This window comes from Marmota flaviventris, chromosome 9 (assembly GCF_047511675.1).
Source record: "Marmota flaviventris isolate mMarFla1 chromosome 9, mMarFla1.hap1, whole genome shotgun sequence".
NCBI lineage: Eukaryota > Metazoa > Chordata > Mammalia > Rodentia > Sciuridae > Marmota > Marmota flaviventris.
Window position 1 is genome coordinate 22420866 of NC_092506.1, and position 13673 is coordinate 22434538.

The 13673-nt window shown below is 46.9% G+C and overlaps 1 protein-coding gene across 2 annotated transcripts in view; it reads right to left on the reverse strand.

Moving 5' to 3' along the window:
• Positions 1–12318, reverse strand: part of Ext2 (exostosin glycosyltransferase 2) — a 145314-nt gene extending 132996 nt beyond the window's left edge. Inside the window, exons 1-3 of one of the 2 annotated variants that reach the window (XM_071616288.1) lie at positions 12161–12318; positions 3340–3905; positions 2131–2220 (exon numbers count right to left, since the gene is read on the reverse strand). In XM_071616288.1, the coding sequence (XP_071472389.1) occupies positions 2131–2220; positions 3340–3875 (626 nt within the window). In that variant the 5' untranslated portion in view covers positions 3876–3905; positions 12161–12318. Of the gene's footprint in view, positions 1–2130; positions 2221–3339; positions 3906–11717; positions 11804–12160 lie in introns of those variants that run through there. The other variant, XM_027936441.2, reaches the window with a different exon arrangement.
• Between the last annotated feature and the right edge of the window lie 1355 nt (positions 12319–13673).

Sequence of the window (13673 nt, forward strand, 5' to 3'; positions counted from 1 at the left end):
GGCAGTATGGCCATTCTGACAATATTTATTCTGCCTTTCCAATAGCATGGGAGAGCTTTCCATCTTCTAAGGTCTTTTCAATTTCTTTCTTTAGTGTTCTGTAGTTTTCCTTGTAGAGGTCTTTCACCTCTTTTGTTAAATTGATTCCAAGTTTGTTTTGGGTTTTTTTTTTTTTTTTTTTTTTGAGACTATTGTGAATCTAAGAGCATTCTGCTGTCATGTAAAACTGAAAAGAACAAATAAATAAATATTTTTTTAAAAAAGAGCACAAAAGACATTTGCTGAGTACATATTTCCTTTCAGTCCCGGTCCTTGTATTTCCCTCAGTAAAATGACTTTTAAGAAGTCACACTTGGGGCTGGGGATGTGGCTCAAGCGGTAGCGCGCTCGCCTGGCATGCGTGCGGCCCGGGTTCGATCCTCAGCACCACATACAAACAAAGATGTTGTATCCGCTGAAAACTACAAAATAAATATTAAAAAATTTAAAAAAAAAGAAGTCACACTACCGCAGTAGACTTTAGGATATCTTAAAGCAATCTACTCTGTCATTTAATTTATGAACAACTAACATGCAGCCCCTGATAAAACCATTCTACACTCATGGCTTTTGCCTCCTCTGAGTCCAGGAGCAAAGACAAAGGATAAGAAAAATTAACAAACAAATCTACTATTCCTCGCCCCACAGATGCCACCCCAGTTTCAGAATGAAATACCCCACTGCAGGGCACAGCAGGCCCCATGCTGACGTGTCGCTGGCTACACTACAATCACTCATAATCACAAACAGAGAAAACAACGTGACCTTCCCTATCCCTGACACCTTAGTACTAGCAGGAATACAAACTTCTCCTGTCTACTTGACACTCTCCACAGAGAAATGAAACCCCATTTAACATGTGCACTTCATAAAAATAAAATCCACCTCCCATGCAGATGCACACCAAAATGTGAAATGTCCCACATAGAAATTTACCTTCAGGAAAGAAAGCCAGAGGAGGAGGGGAAGACACTGCACTCCCCACAGCTCTTTCCCTTCCCTTCTCTGTCCTCAGAAGCATCTATCTGCCTTTCCCAGGACAACCAAATCCACTCAGGAGCCAGCGCATCTCACTGGGCAGAGCCCACCAGGAGGCCCTGTGTGTGACCACACTGCCCTCTGCCGCCCAAAATGGTTTCTACACCAAAGTGAAGGAGTCTGGGGCATGGTCTCTTCCAGTGATATCTGTATTTCCAGATAGAAACTCAAAGCTGACTTGAAAAACTCACTTAGAGAAAACAATCTTCTGAGGCAAAGTAGTGCTAAATGTAGATTTCCACAAATGACAAGGTCAGCCTCTGTCAAGCCAAGAATAAGGCTGGCTCAGGCTATTCTCAGCCTTGCTCAACATCAGCCCAACAAGACAGTGAACTTCAACAACCTATTCCTCAAACACTGCCCAGCGCACTCGTCTGGGGTCCAGGCTTGCTGCTCTCCTCAAAGCCCTGAAGAAGGTGTACACAGCACCTTCTGGGGCCTTCCAAGAGCCTCGGGCCAAAGTGATTCAGTCAGCGCATGAGAGGGCAGGCAAATATCATGAGTGAGATCAAAGTCACAATCATAAGTCATGACATCTGCCTGTTTGGGGAGTTTTACCAGAAAGGAAGAAAAGAAGGGAGCAAGAAGGTGGTGGGGGAGAAAGAGGAAAATAAATGCAGGGAGGGAAGGAAAGAGGGGAAGAAATCTACTGACAGAGACCCCACATCACCCCCCATCACATACCTCAAGCATCACTTTATTCATCCACGCCCTCCTCACCCACCAGGCTGGGAGGGAGCATTTGCCAAATTCAGGGAGAGCTGACGCATTCAGTCCTCAAACTGCCTTGGGAGTTGGGGTGCTCCAGTCAGAAAGCATGACCCAAACTAAGAACAGACAGCTTTTTAGAGGCTATGCTCAGACATGAGCTCTAACTGGCTGTCCTCAGCATCCTCTATGCCTTGAGGAGAAAAGTGCATAGGACAAATTTCTAGTTTAATAAACAATTTCGATTACAAAGAATGCCCCAGCAGGCTCAGGAACACAATCTTACAGGAATAAAAGGATCTTGCATTTGAAACCCATCTCTGGGACAGCCCCAAACATGCCTACCTGTCTCTGGGGACATCCAGGGCCGTGTTATAATCTGGGGGACCTCCAGGCAGCATGTTGAACAACAGGTGATTTGTACCTCGATCCCACCTGTTTAGAAATGAAATGTGGAAGAGACTTCCATGACAATCCTGAAGAAACAGGCAGCCACCAGAGAGCCAGCATGTCTCAAGTGAGCAAAGCAGATTCCCACAAGTCCCAACAGTGCATAAGGCACTAGTCTGAATCCGTGGAAGGAAAAACAGGTGGATGTGTACTTCAAGTGTGTCCACTTAAGAACCGTTTCTCCCAATGAAAAACTAAAAACTAAAAATGTGCACCATTTTGTTAAAATTTAAAGAGCCTGAGAACAGCCTGAGGCCAGCTGTGTTCTTGACTTGTTAGAGGCTAGCGTTGTCATTTGTGGAAATCTACACTTAGCACAAGTAAGCTAGGCTTGGTGGTGCACGCCTGTAATCCCAGTGGTCTGGGAGGCTGAAGCAAGAGGATCTCAAGTTCAAAACCAACCTCAGCAAATTTGCAAGGCCCTAAGCAACTCAGCAAGACACTGTCTCAAAATAAAATATTAAAAAAGGCTGGGGATGTAGCTCAGTGGTTAAGTGCCTCTGAGTTCAATCCTTGATACCAACAAAATAAAAAATAAGAGGGAGCATCATGCAACATTTAAAATTATATAATACAAGAACATGAAATTATTTGGAAATATGTTTACTAGATATATTAAGGGAAATAAAGCAAACAAAAACATGTCTTGTGTGATAGGATCTTGACAAAAAAAAAAACTAAAAGATGTACATGCACGTGTATATTTTTTATACAAAACAATAACTGAAAAGTAACATCAAAATATTGATCATGACTACCTCTTAGAGGCAGAATTATAGAATTAATCTTACATTCTTCTTTTGCTTATCTGTATTTTCAGACTATGTAACATAAATGTGTGCTCTGTCAGTGCTTGGGACAGGCAGGGGGCAGTGTATTTACATTTTTTAAGGAAAAGCATGGGAAGAAGAACCGTCCTTGGTTTGCAAACTCTACGAAGCTGGGAACAACGGCAACGGCCCTGGAGATGAGGACTGCCTCACCCTCCTGCCACCGGCCCACTGCCCACTGCTCACTGCCCGCTCCTAGAGAAGACAGCACAGGGAGGCCAGCTCAGAAGGAGAAGCGCTCCTATCCCAGGCACTGGCCCTCTAAGTGTGGTACCTGGAGAGCTGGGCCAGTGCCTGCGCGGTCTCCTTGATGCGGAGTGTGTTCTGGTTGAGCACGTCAATAGAGGGCACAAACAGGCAGGCCCGGCTGATGTCGTCGGTGTAGTAATCGCTGTCTGAGATGGCCGTGAGCAGTTCATTATACTCCCGGGAGATGGTGTTGCTGACCGGGACACCAAGGTCGTCCACATACTTCTTCAGAGAGTAGATATACACCTTGATTTTGTTCTTTGGGTTGAAGCCACAGCGGTAGACATCAAAACATGTATGCATTCTGCAACTGAGGTCCCCTCGCTCAGGGATGGGACTCTCGGCTGGCAGCCTGACCACTGGCACGTCACGCACACTACGCTTCTCCACGCTCCAGTCATTTGAGGACTCGATGGAGTGGGGCCAGAACTGAAACATGCCCGTGGCAATGAGGCCCAGGAGGACAATGGAGAAGAGGGTGATGTAGTAGATTCGGTGCTTGGTCTTCATTCTTGGGATGAGGGCAGGACCCCGGATATTGTACTTGACCGACGCACACATAATGACACAGACAGCCTCTTCCTCACACTCCTGGTCAACAGGGAGAGAAACAAGAAAAATCAAGCACTTAGTGTGGCAAATGACGTCCTTGTTTAAGAGGAAAAAACTGTAACATAGTTTTAAGTCACTAAGTTTTGGGGTGGTTTCCTACACAGATGTGAAAACACCATTTGGAAGCACTGGAAAAGCACAAAGGGTATCAGAGAAGATCTTTAGTCTTTAAACAAAATACATGTTGATGTTTGATAACGAAGGTTAGAGTGGGCACATTTAGATGGAAGAAGGACTAAATGAACGAGCAGGCCAGGGAAGATCCTGGGAGGGAGAGGAAGAGGGAGGAGAGAGGGGAAAAAGGGCAGTGGACCCCTCTCCAAAGGCACAGGTGAACACTCCTCCTGTCCACAAATGTGTGTGACACTTTTGCAACCAAAAGGTAGAACCTATACTCCTCCCCCCAGAAACTGGGCTAATTATGATTTTCTCTGAGCATAACAAGGTGGTAGAAGTGACACTTGAGACTTGAGCCCAGGCCTTCAGAGACCCCACAGCCTCTGCTTCTGGCCCCTTAAGTTCTTCCAGCAGTCATGCTAGGAGGAAGCCTAGGAGGAAGCCGAGCTCCCAAGTGCCCTCAGGTGAATCCAGCTGAAATCCTGAAGAGCAGAGTAGCCACCGCTGGGGAGCTCTGTGCAGACTGCGGAAGCAGGGGACATGAGCTGGTGGCGGATGTTTTAAGTCACTAAGTTTTGGGGTGGTCTCCTACACAGCAGTAGGAGAACAGCCAACAAGCATCGTGGGCTGAGACATAAAGAAAGACGTTTCATCCTCAGCTGAAAATGTGGAGCTCCCTGAAGACCACAACCCAAGCTCCTCACCAAGCCCATTCCCTAGATGCTATGATGCCTAGATGCTGTGCGGAGAGCAGAGACTGCAGAGTGACTACATCATGTCACTGACTTACCACTGACTTCGACAAGCCACTTTGGCATTCCGCGTGTCAAAGCCCAGTCTACACAAGGGTCCCACTCCACTCACTGATCTGTGAGACAGCTGACTGTAAAAGGAAGTCACTGAGAAGCTCAGTCTCTCATTTCGCTCAGGACAAATGGAGCTCTCCCTGCACCGCCCACACAGCACTACTGCTTCATGGCCCCTGGCTAAGGACAGCCCAGTCTTGATGACAGTAATCATCGTTAGCTTTTTGAGTAAAAGGTGCTGGAAAGTCATGAATGATTTCAACTTGATCTCTCTTGAGACCATGATTTGGAACATATCAAGGAATTAGCTTGACATGGGCTAGTGCACATGTGTTCATGAATTTTAAGCTTAACAATTCTCATAATTGGGGAAAAAGCAATAGCCATTCAACATATGCTGATTAGTGCGGGGGGTGGGGGGGGTACTGGGGATTGAACCCAAAGGTGCTTAACCACTGAGCTACACCCCTAGCCCCTTTTATTTTTCATTTTGAGTCAGAGTATCAAAAGTTGCTTAGGGCCTCACTAAATTGCTGAGGCGGGCCTTAAACTTGCGATCCTCCTGTCTGAGCCTCCCGCGTCATTGGGGTTACAAGCATGCACCACTACACCCCACTTGCTAACTTATTCTATAATAGAAATATGAGCACAGAGCTATTTCACATCTGTCATTCTAACAACCAGCAGGACACTCCCAGTCTGTCCCTAGGCCCCACCACCTCCAGGCCTACCCTATGATATGGCTTCCCTGCAACTCTGTGTGTCCCTCCTACAGAAAGCACTGAGAGGTGGGGACAAATGCATGCCAGGAGCTGCTCTCTACTGGCCCTCATGCAAAAATTCCCAAGGAGCTCACAAGGGCCACTCACACACCAATCAGTGGCTCCCAAACATCCCAAGGGTGAGAATCACAGGGAGTATGTTAAAGCAGATTCCTTGGCCCACGACTGGAGCTTGTTCTTAATAGTCTAAAATCGGGTCATAGAATCAGTCACTCAGCAAGCTCCTCAGGTGCTTATTTTGTGCAATCATGTCTGAAACCTTTCCTAATATTAAACAACACGGTAGTTTTCAATCTTTTTTTCTACCTAAAACCTGGAGCATGAAGTACATTGAATATTGTCACCCAACACAGACATGTGTGTATTGTAATAAGTTTCATAAAATGGCATTTAACCCTAGCACACAGGAAACACATGCAATGAATCCTCTACTTTCCTATTCTGCTATACTATTGCTTTTTTTATAAATCTGGGCCCTAACATATAAGATCAGTTGTAGCACCCAGTTTGAAAAATGCTATTTTTACATATAGTGAAACTGGATTAAGGGAACAGTAAAAGGATCCTTATGTACATGCTTTGTCTGAATTTCAAGCTGGGACATGTCCATCAAAGCCAATCTATTCAATGTCAAAGGCTTGCTTCCCTGGCATATGTGGATCTGACAGGTTGTCTAGGCTTCCCAGCTCCTGTTATAAATGTTGGCTGAAGCACAGCCACTGTTGTGGCTCACCACACTAACCCCATGACCGTCCATCAGTGTTCTCCTTGAATCTACTGCACACTCATTCCCTGCTGGAGCATTCGCTGTATGTACTCAGTAACACAGCAAAAGTGTGAAACTTTCGGTTAGTCTCAGAGTTTCATTTTCCTGGTTTTTAGGTTTATAAAACAAAAAGGGATGTCTTTTTTGTACCTCCAATTATAATGTTGTTTACCAAACGTACCAAGAATTTAGCACTAAAACTCAGGCCTTTGAAAATCTAACTTTCAGTGTAGAGTGGGAAGTTGGATGAATCAGTGTCTACCACACACAGAGCAGGTGTGTGTGTGTGTCCCCAGACGTAGTTAGGGCATTTACCTACAACTCCTATTCACTCTTGGCTAGGGGTTGCCTGGTACTAGTATCAGCTCAGACCCTACCTCAACAGCCTCAACAGGTCTGGATATTATCCTATCCTTTAATAGAGCTTTCTACAAATACACTTTTTATAAGTTATTTTCAATCTAAATCCACACCCATGTCTCTTGTAAACCGGATAGCCTAAAGTTATCCATCCCATGTATGTGTATCTTCTCCACATACATGGGATGGATAATTCTTTCCTGTAAGATGTGATTCTTTCCTTTATCCTTAATATTGATCTCCGGAAGCTGGCCCCTCTAACATGAGCCCATGAGTGTCCAGCCCACCAGTGGTTTCCATGGCTGATGTGCTCTTTGATGTGTGCTGTAGGGGGCAATGGGATTGTAACAGAACCAATGTGGTTTCCCTTTCCATTCTTTGTGCTCTCCTAAGAGCCTTAATAAGTATCTTAAAAGTGCAAAATACTATTAGAAAATACTATTTGAAAGGGACATTATAGGACTATCTTAGCAAAATGGCCACAAAATACTGTATTTCTTAGAGGAAAAGAAAATAAGTATAGAGGAATACAGGAAAGTATTTCCATTCATTTAGCACAAATAAGTCATCTGGTTTCACTGTGAAATAAAACACCAAAAAGGGAAAAAAAAAAAATCCCAGCAGCTTGGGAGGCTGAGGCAGGAAGATTGCAAGTTCAAAGCCAACCTCAGCAACTTAGCAAGGACCTAAGCAACTCAGCGAGACCCTCTCTCTAAATAAAATACAAAACAGGGCTGGGGATGTGGTTCAGTGGTTGAGTGCTCATGAGTTTAATCCCTGGTACCCAAAAAAAAAAGTATCCACACACAAGTTTTACTAGTTTTCATGAACTATAAAAAAGATACATCACAACAAACCCAAAATAATAATAATAATAATAATTATTATTATTATTACTTAAACGCTTTTTCAAAAAATAAAGCTGGCTACAGTGGTGCATGTGGTGCACGCCTATAGGCTGCACTTCTCAGGAGATGGAGGCAGAAGGTTCTCAAGTTCAAGGTCAGCAGAGACAAAGCCAGGGTAAGGCATGCAAGTAGTTATTTGCTTGGAAAGTGATCTCTGAAAGCCAGAATGAGGAAACAAGGAGAGAGATGGGGAGCATGGAAAGCCAGTAGCTGGTTACTGCTGTGGGTAGAGGTAGCTAAGGGCCTTCTGACGACCACATGGGCTCCCTGCTGGCCCTTAGGAGGCTGGGAAGCTAGAGCGTTTACCTGCAGCTCCATCCACTCTTGCTAGGGGTTGTCTGGTCCTAGGATCAGCTCCGACTCTGTACTGCACAGCCCTCTAAAGGTCTGGACATTATCCTTTCCCCCCTCTACAGTTGTCCTGATAAAGAGCTGCAGTTCCCTTGCAGAAGGGTGGGGGTGCTGGTCTACACTTGGCAGGGATGTTACAAGGTCCTTTTTCAGAGAGACCTAGCCTCCCCCTTAGTCCCTGGGACATGGGTCTGAGCTCTGGCTCACGTCAGAACACCAGGTGAGGGATGGTGATCTTTCTATCTCAGCTTCTACTTGCCAGCTCTTGGTTCTGCCAGGCTAAACAATCAGGCAATACCCTAACTGGCTGCCCACCTACACTGCCCTCAGGAGCACCATGCTCTCTTAGCAGCACAATGGGTCAAGACAGCCTGCCAGGCTGTGAGTCCAGCCTCGCTGCCCATTACGGCACCGCCAAACCTCCCAGAGGAGGCAAAACCGTGCCAGGTGGGAACCACTAGTACACATCACTGTCTTGTGAAGGCCTCAAGCGGTTGTCCTGCTAGGCCCTTAAACCCTGATCATGAGACAACGCTCCCATGGTAACAGACTCTCTCTCCTTCCCCCACTTGTAGAAGATTTGCTCCACATGTTCCCCAGGTACCTACTGGTCCACACTAGCCAGGGCCAGCAGGCCTCCCTATTAAGGTCACTTTGAGATCAGAGGGAGGGAGATCTTGAGGAGGACAAGCATTGGTCCTGAAGCAGGCACCTCAGTGAGGGCTCTGCCCTTGCCAAGCTAGGAGAGGCTGCTCTCCTCTGCCACGGAGGGCAGGAGCTCTGCTGGCCCCGGGGTCTAAGGCAGAGCAGGAGCTCACCGCTCTCAGCGCCTCCACCCAGTCTCTCCATCCTGGTGCTCCTCCCCTCTCTCAGCCCCTGCTGTAGGGGAGGAGACCAGTGAGAGCTGCGCCTTCAGCCTCCTGTGCAGTTCTGCCACGATCACGATTCAGTCCTGGGCCTGACCTCAGTCTGTCCTCCAGCTGCAGGAGAGAGGGCTGCAGAGACTCCTGTCTTTTACGCTGCACGGGGTTGACATCTGGCTGACCTGAGCCCAGCATTCTCTTAACCCAAGGCTTCTAATGGCTGCAACAGGAGCCAGCCAACCCCTCCATCCTCACAACCACCGCTGGCCACACACCCTCAGTGCTAGAGTACCGTGCTGGCAGCTGCTCTGCCTCCTACTTGGATCTCCTCCCAACTTCCATCCTGAGAGTCTTACAGTTGTGATACTAGAGAGCACCAGGGGTTGCCAGCCTCTCATTGCCACTGATAAAGGGGCCCTTGCTGCCACCTGAGGGTGAAGGGTTCAGTTTCAGAGTACTCTTCTCAGGGCCTGCTTTCTAAGAAGAGCCTTAGTCTGTGGTCTGCCAAACTAAGAAAAACATCTTGGACCTGGGTGGCTTGCCCACGTAGGTGGATCCAGACAGCCAGAGTGAGGGAATAAGGAAGAGTGTCAGGGAAGAACAGAAAGCCTTCAAGATACCCGACTGAGCTGGTCACCATACTGAGCCAAGCAAACAGAGCTGAGCCTGGCTAGGAACCCCTGCAGATTCAAGCAGAACATACCTCAGATGCACTGGAAGCCAGAGCATTCCCCACCAAAGCCCAGCCTTAGATGCACGTTCCTCCCCGCTCCTGAGTATCCTTCACAGTTAAGCAAATGCCCAAGAGTCTGCATCAGCCTCTGAAGAATAAAAGCTGAGGCTATGGCAAACACCTGGGGCAGAGTAAGCATTTGTGATAAAAGAAATGGGGGGTGAGACATGAAAGCCGGGGAGCTGGAGACCGTCTCTGAGAAGCCACCTACCTTCTGCAAACTCCATTACAGCACTTCCAGTGTTGCCTTAGTTACATACTTGCAAGTCTGTCTCCTCTACTGGTTGTGGTTTTCTTGCAGTGAGTCTTGCTCAGTATCCCCCAGCTAATACCAAGTCCAGAACGTAAATGCTCATTAAATAAAACAAATCTCTCCTCCTCAGTTGCATTGGCACACACTGTTCTGCATCCATAGGTTCGAGTTATTACATGGTGAGGGCTTCTAATTTTTGTCTTTGCTGAATTGGAAAAAGTTTCCAAAAGGGAGAAAAAGGCTAGCTATTTCACAGACTCTGAATTTTCTGTACCCACCCCTAAAAACCTCCTCTCCCACTACCCACCACACATAAACACATCCAAAGAACATCCCTGCTCCCTGCACCTGCCCTCACAAACTTGTGCTGAACTGCCTCCCTTATGTTAAAACTTCCTACCTAGATTGAACCCATGATGTTCCTGACTCGGGGCATCCCAGCTGCACCTCTAAAACATACAGAACCAACTTTCACAGGAGTTTTTGCATGCTGAAGTACAGGAAGATGGATATCTCTAAAACCATCACCAAGGAAATGAGTTGTCATCTTTCCATTCCAAGAGGACGCTCAGAACCAGCAAGAAGTCACAGGAGGGGACAGAAAGAAAGGAAACTTCTGCAAATGAATGTTTGTTCTATATGACGGCAATCTAGATCAAAAACGGAATCCCGAATCAAAGCTCTGCAAACTTCACCCTCCTTTAAAAACATCAAATACATCCCTGCAAAACACTGGAATCTTCTGGATAGCTGAGTCTTCTGGGCACTGAGTCACTGGAAAAGTCTTTTAACCCCAAGCTACTGTCAAGATGAGATGCATTTTCTGTTCCTGGAATTATTTATTCAAAAAATTTGCCTGAATAGCATTTCTTCTGTGCTTCAGGCCATATTCAATCCTTTTACTCCATTTTTATTTTTATTTAATTTTATTTTTGGTACCAGGTATTTAACCCAGGGGCACTTTACCACTGAGCCACATCCCCTCCTCCCCCACCCCAGCCTTTTTTATTTTTGAGACAGGGTCTCATTAAATTGCTTAGGGCCTCACTAAATTGCTGAGGGCGGCCTTGAACTTGCAATCTTCCTGAGCTGCTGGGATTATATGCATGTACCACCACACCCAGGTGAGTCCAAGGTTTTCAATCGCAATTTCTTGTCTTTTTTAACCTTTTTAGAGAAGCCCAAACAGCCTTCCAGGACCACTGCCACACTAGAAATTAATCAATCTGCTCCAAAAAACAAAGGAACCAAATATGAGCAAAAGCAGGAAAATCCACAATTCATTGCCTTGCTTGATGATTCTTTACAATTACACTATGGCTAACTGCCTCTAAAAATGGTTTCCAATTTAAAAGAACTGTGCCTTTTAATTGTGGAAATGATAATGTAATTAATACAGTGAATACCACTAAATAGCCAGTAACTATACTGAGCACTTACTACACGCCAGGGTCTGTTTCAAGCACTTTATTAGTGTTAATTTATTTAATCTTCATAACACTGCTGGGTGACAAACTAATACTGCCCTTATTTTACAGATGGAGAAAGTACATAAAGGCAAGTACTTGTCCAATAGGACAAAACTAGAAAATGTCAAAGTTAGAATTCCAAACACAGCAGCCGTCTAGCTCTAGAGCCCACTGTCCATTCACACCCGCACACGCAACCAGGAGGCTTACGGCTGGGAAAGGGAAGAGTGATAGAAATGGAATCATATATTTTATTACCATGAATAGACTTTGAGCTCTGAAACATATAAACCAAGGCCAGTTGAAGTATTTAGGACAATTAACTCACTTACAAGAAAAGTTAGATATATTTCTATCTCAGGACAAACAAGCACAGGACCCACCTGGAGGAGCGCTTCCCCAAGCAACTACTGGAGTCTCCACACTATTCCGAGATCTGCTCCCACCACCGGTACAAAGCTCCAAGGGCCTCTGAGCCTCCAGGCGACGCCCAGGGCCAGCACGCCCTTGGCCACCCTCCGCGGGGCGCGAGCCCTGCCCAGGAGCGCAGCAGTGCGCGGGGCGCACCCAGGGGTGCAAGGCCTCGGCATGGGAGGGGCGGCAGCCGGGAGCCCGGAGCCGGAGGGGTGCGGGAGCAAAGAGAGGGCGGGCGGGGGCAGTGCGCGAGGGGGACCGGTGGGGAGGCCAGCGGCGTAGGCGCAGCCCGGAAGCGGGTGCCAGAATCCTAGCGTCCCCACTGAGGGAAGTCGTTTCGGGGTGGCCTTCCCCCGGGCCTTGGCTGCCCGCGCGCCCACCCCGGGGCCAGGCCCCTGCGCGCCGCGCTCACCTCAGCCACGGCTGCCTTCGGCTCGGCCTCGCGCTCGGTCACCGGCTCATGCCGCTGGGCGCGGGCCACGGCCGCCCGGGTCCGAAGGCGGGGAGGTGGGGGCCGCCGCCAGGGCCAGGTCTGCGCGAGCCAGCTGGGAAGACCGCGCCGGCTGCTAGGCTCCCCGGAGTCTGACACACCGCTCACTGCGCATGCGGGAGCGGCCGGGCCGCGCCCTCTGCTGGACAGGAGGAGTCAGGGCACCGCCGGGGCTTCTTCCACACAGGCTCCTAGATCTCTGAGCCTGGTTCTCAGCTGGAGAAGATGCACACACAAAGAACTAGACACCACACTCCATCTGTAAAAACCGTCAAAGATGATAATATTTGAGTATAATCAGTGCTGTGGAGTGTGCAAAATTTCCTGGTGGAAGCTATCCTGCAAATATCAAATATCCTGGGCACTATTCTCAATATTTATCAATAGCAAAATATTGGAAGGAACAAAAATAACCTATAGGGCTTGATTTGGATGAAATAATGTGATAGTGTGTGGGTAAGAAAATATTGCCAGGATACGTCTTAATACAACAGCATGGTCCAAACAACAGGTATAATCATTTTTTAGGTTAAATATGTATATGCAAAAGCAGAAGAGATAAAATATTTAACCAGTTGCTTATGTTCAGATATTTGAATAATAATTTTTTTCTCCAAGGAATTTAAGAGACAACTGAGCAGTTTCAGCAATTGTGTAGGCAGAAATGCAGGCGTTTTCATTTTATTTCTGGATTATTCACGTGACCCAGCCTTATAAATGCACAGTAAACCTGTTACAAGGAAGTCAATAGAGTCTGAAAACACAAATCAAAACACAGAGTGATGTTATTGAGAGATGCATGAAACAACACCACTGGGCCTGTTTGCCAGCTGGTGGGAGTTCTGGTTCTAGCTGCAGGAGCCAAATCCTTAGGTTCCAACTGCACCTTAGCGCCATCTGGTGGAAGTTGTCACTGACAGCTTACTCTTATTCATTGAGAGATCTGGAGCTCTATTGGAGGCTTCTAGAAGCAGAAGTGATTTCAGGAATAGTGTGGACTTAATGCCTACTTGTCACAGATCTAGAGACTGGAATGACAGCTTTCAAGATCTGGGAAGCCCACACCACACCCTCCTTTCCCACATCTGATGGCTCTGATCTCCAAATCCACACCCTCAACACCCTCGCCCCCATGATAGGAAATTTAGCACACATACAACCCTAGGAGAACTGAAAGGGTGGGGAGCAGTACCCACCACCAGTGGTATACATTCCCATTTTCCCAGGGAACACTGGCTTTACTTTTTATAATAGTTCAACACTAGTTATTTTGGCTGGGAGATTGTGGGCTCTTCATCGTGATCTTCTTTGTATTTATCTGTATTTCAAAACATACATGTTTGTAATCAATCATCTGTTCTTTCATTAAACGAGAACATGCTGTGTGACACACGCACTCTGAGGAACCCTGCCTGTTCTACTGGCTTTTAATAAC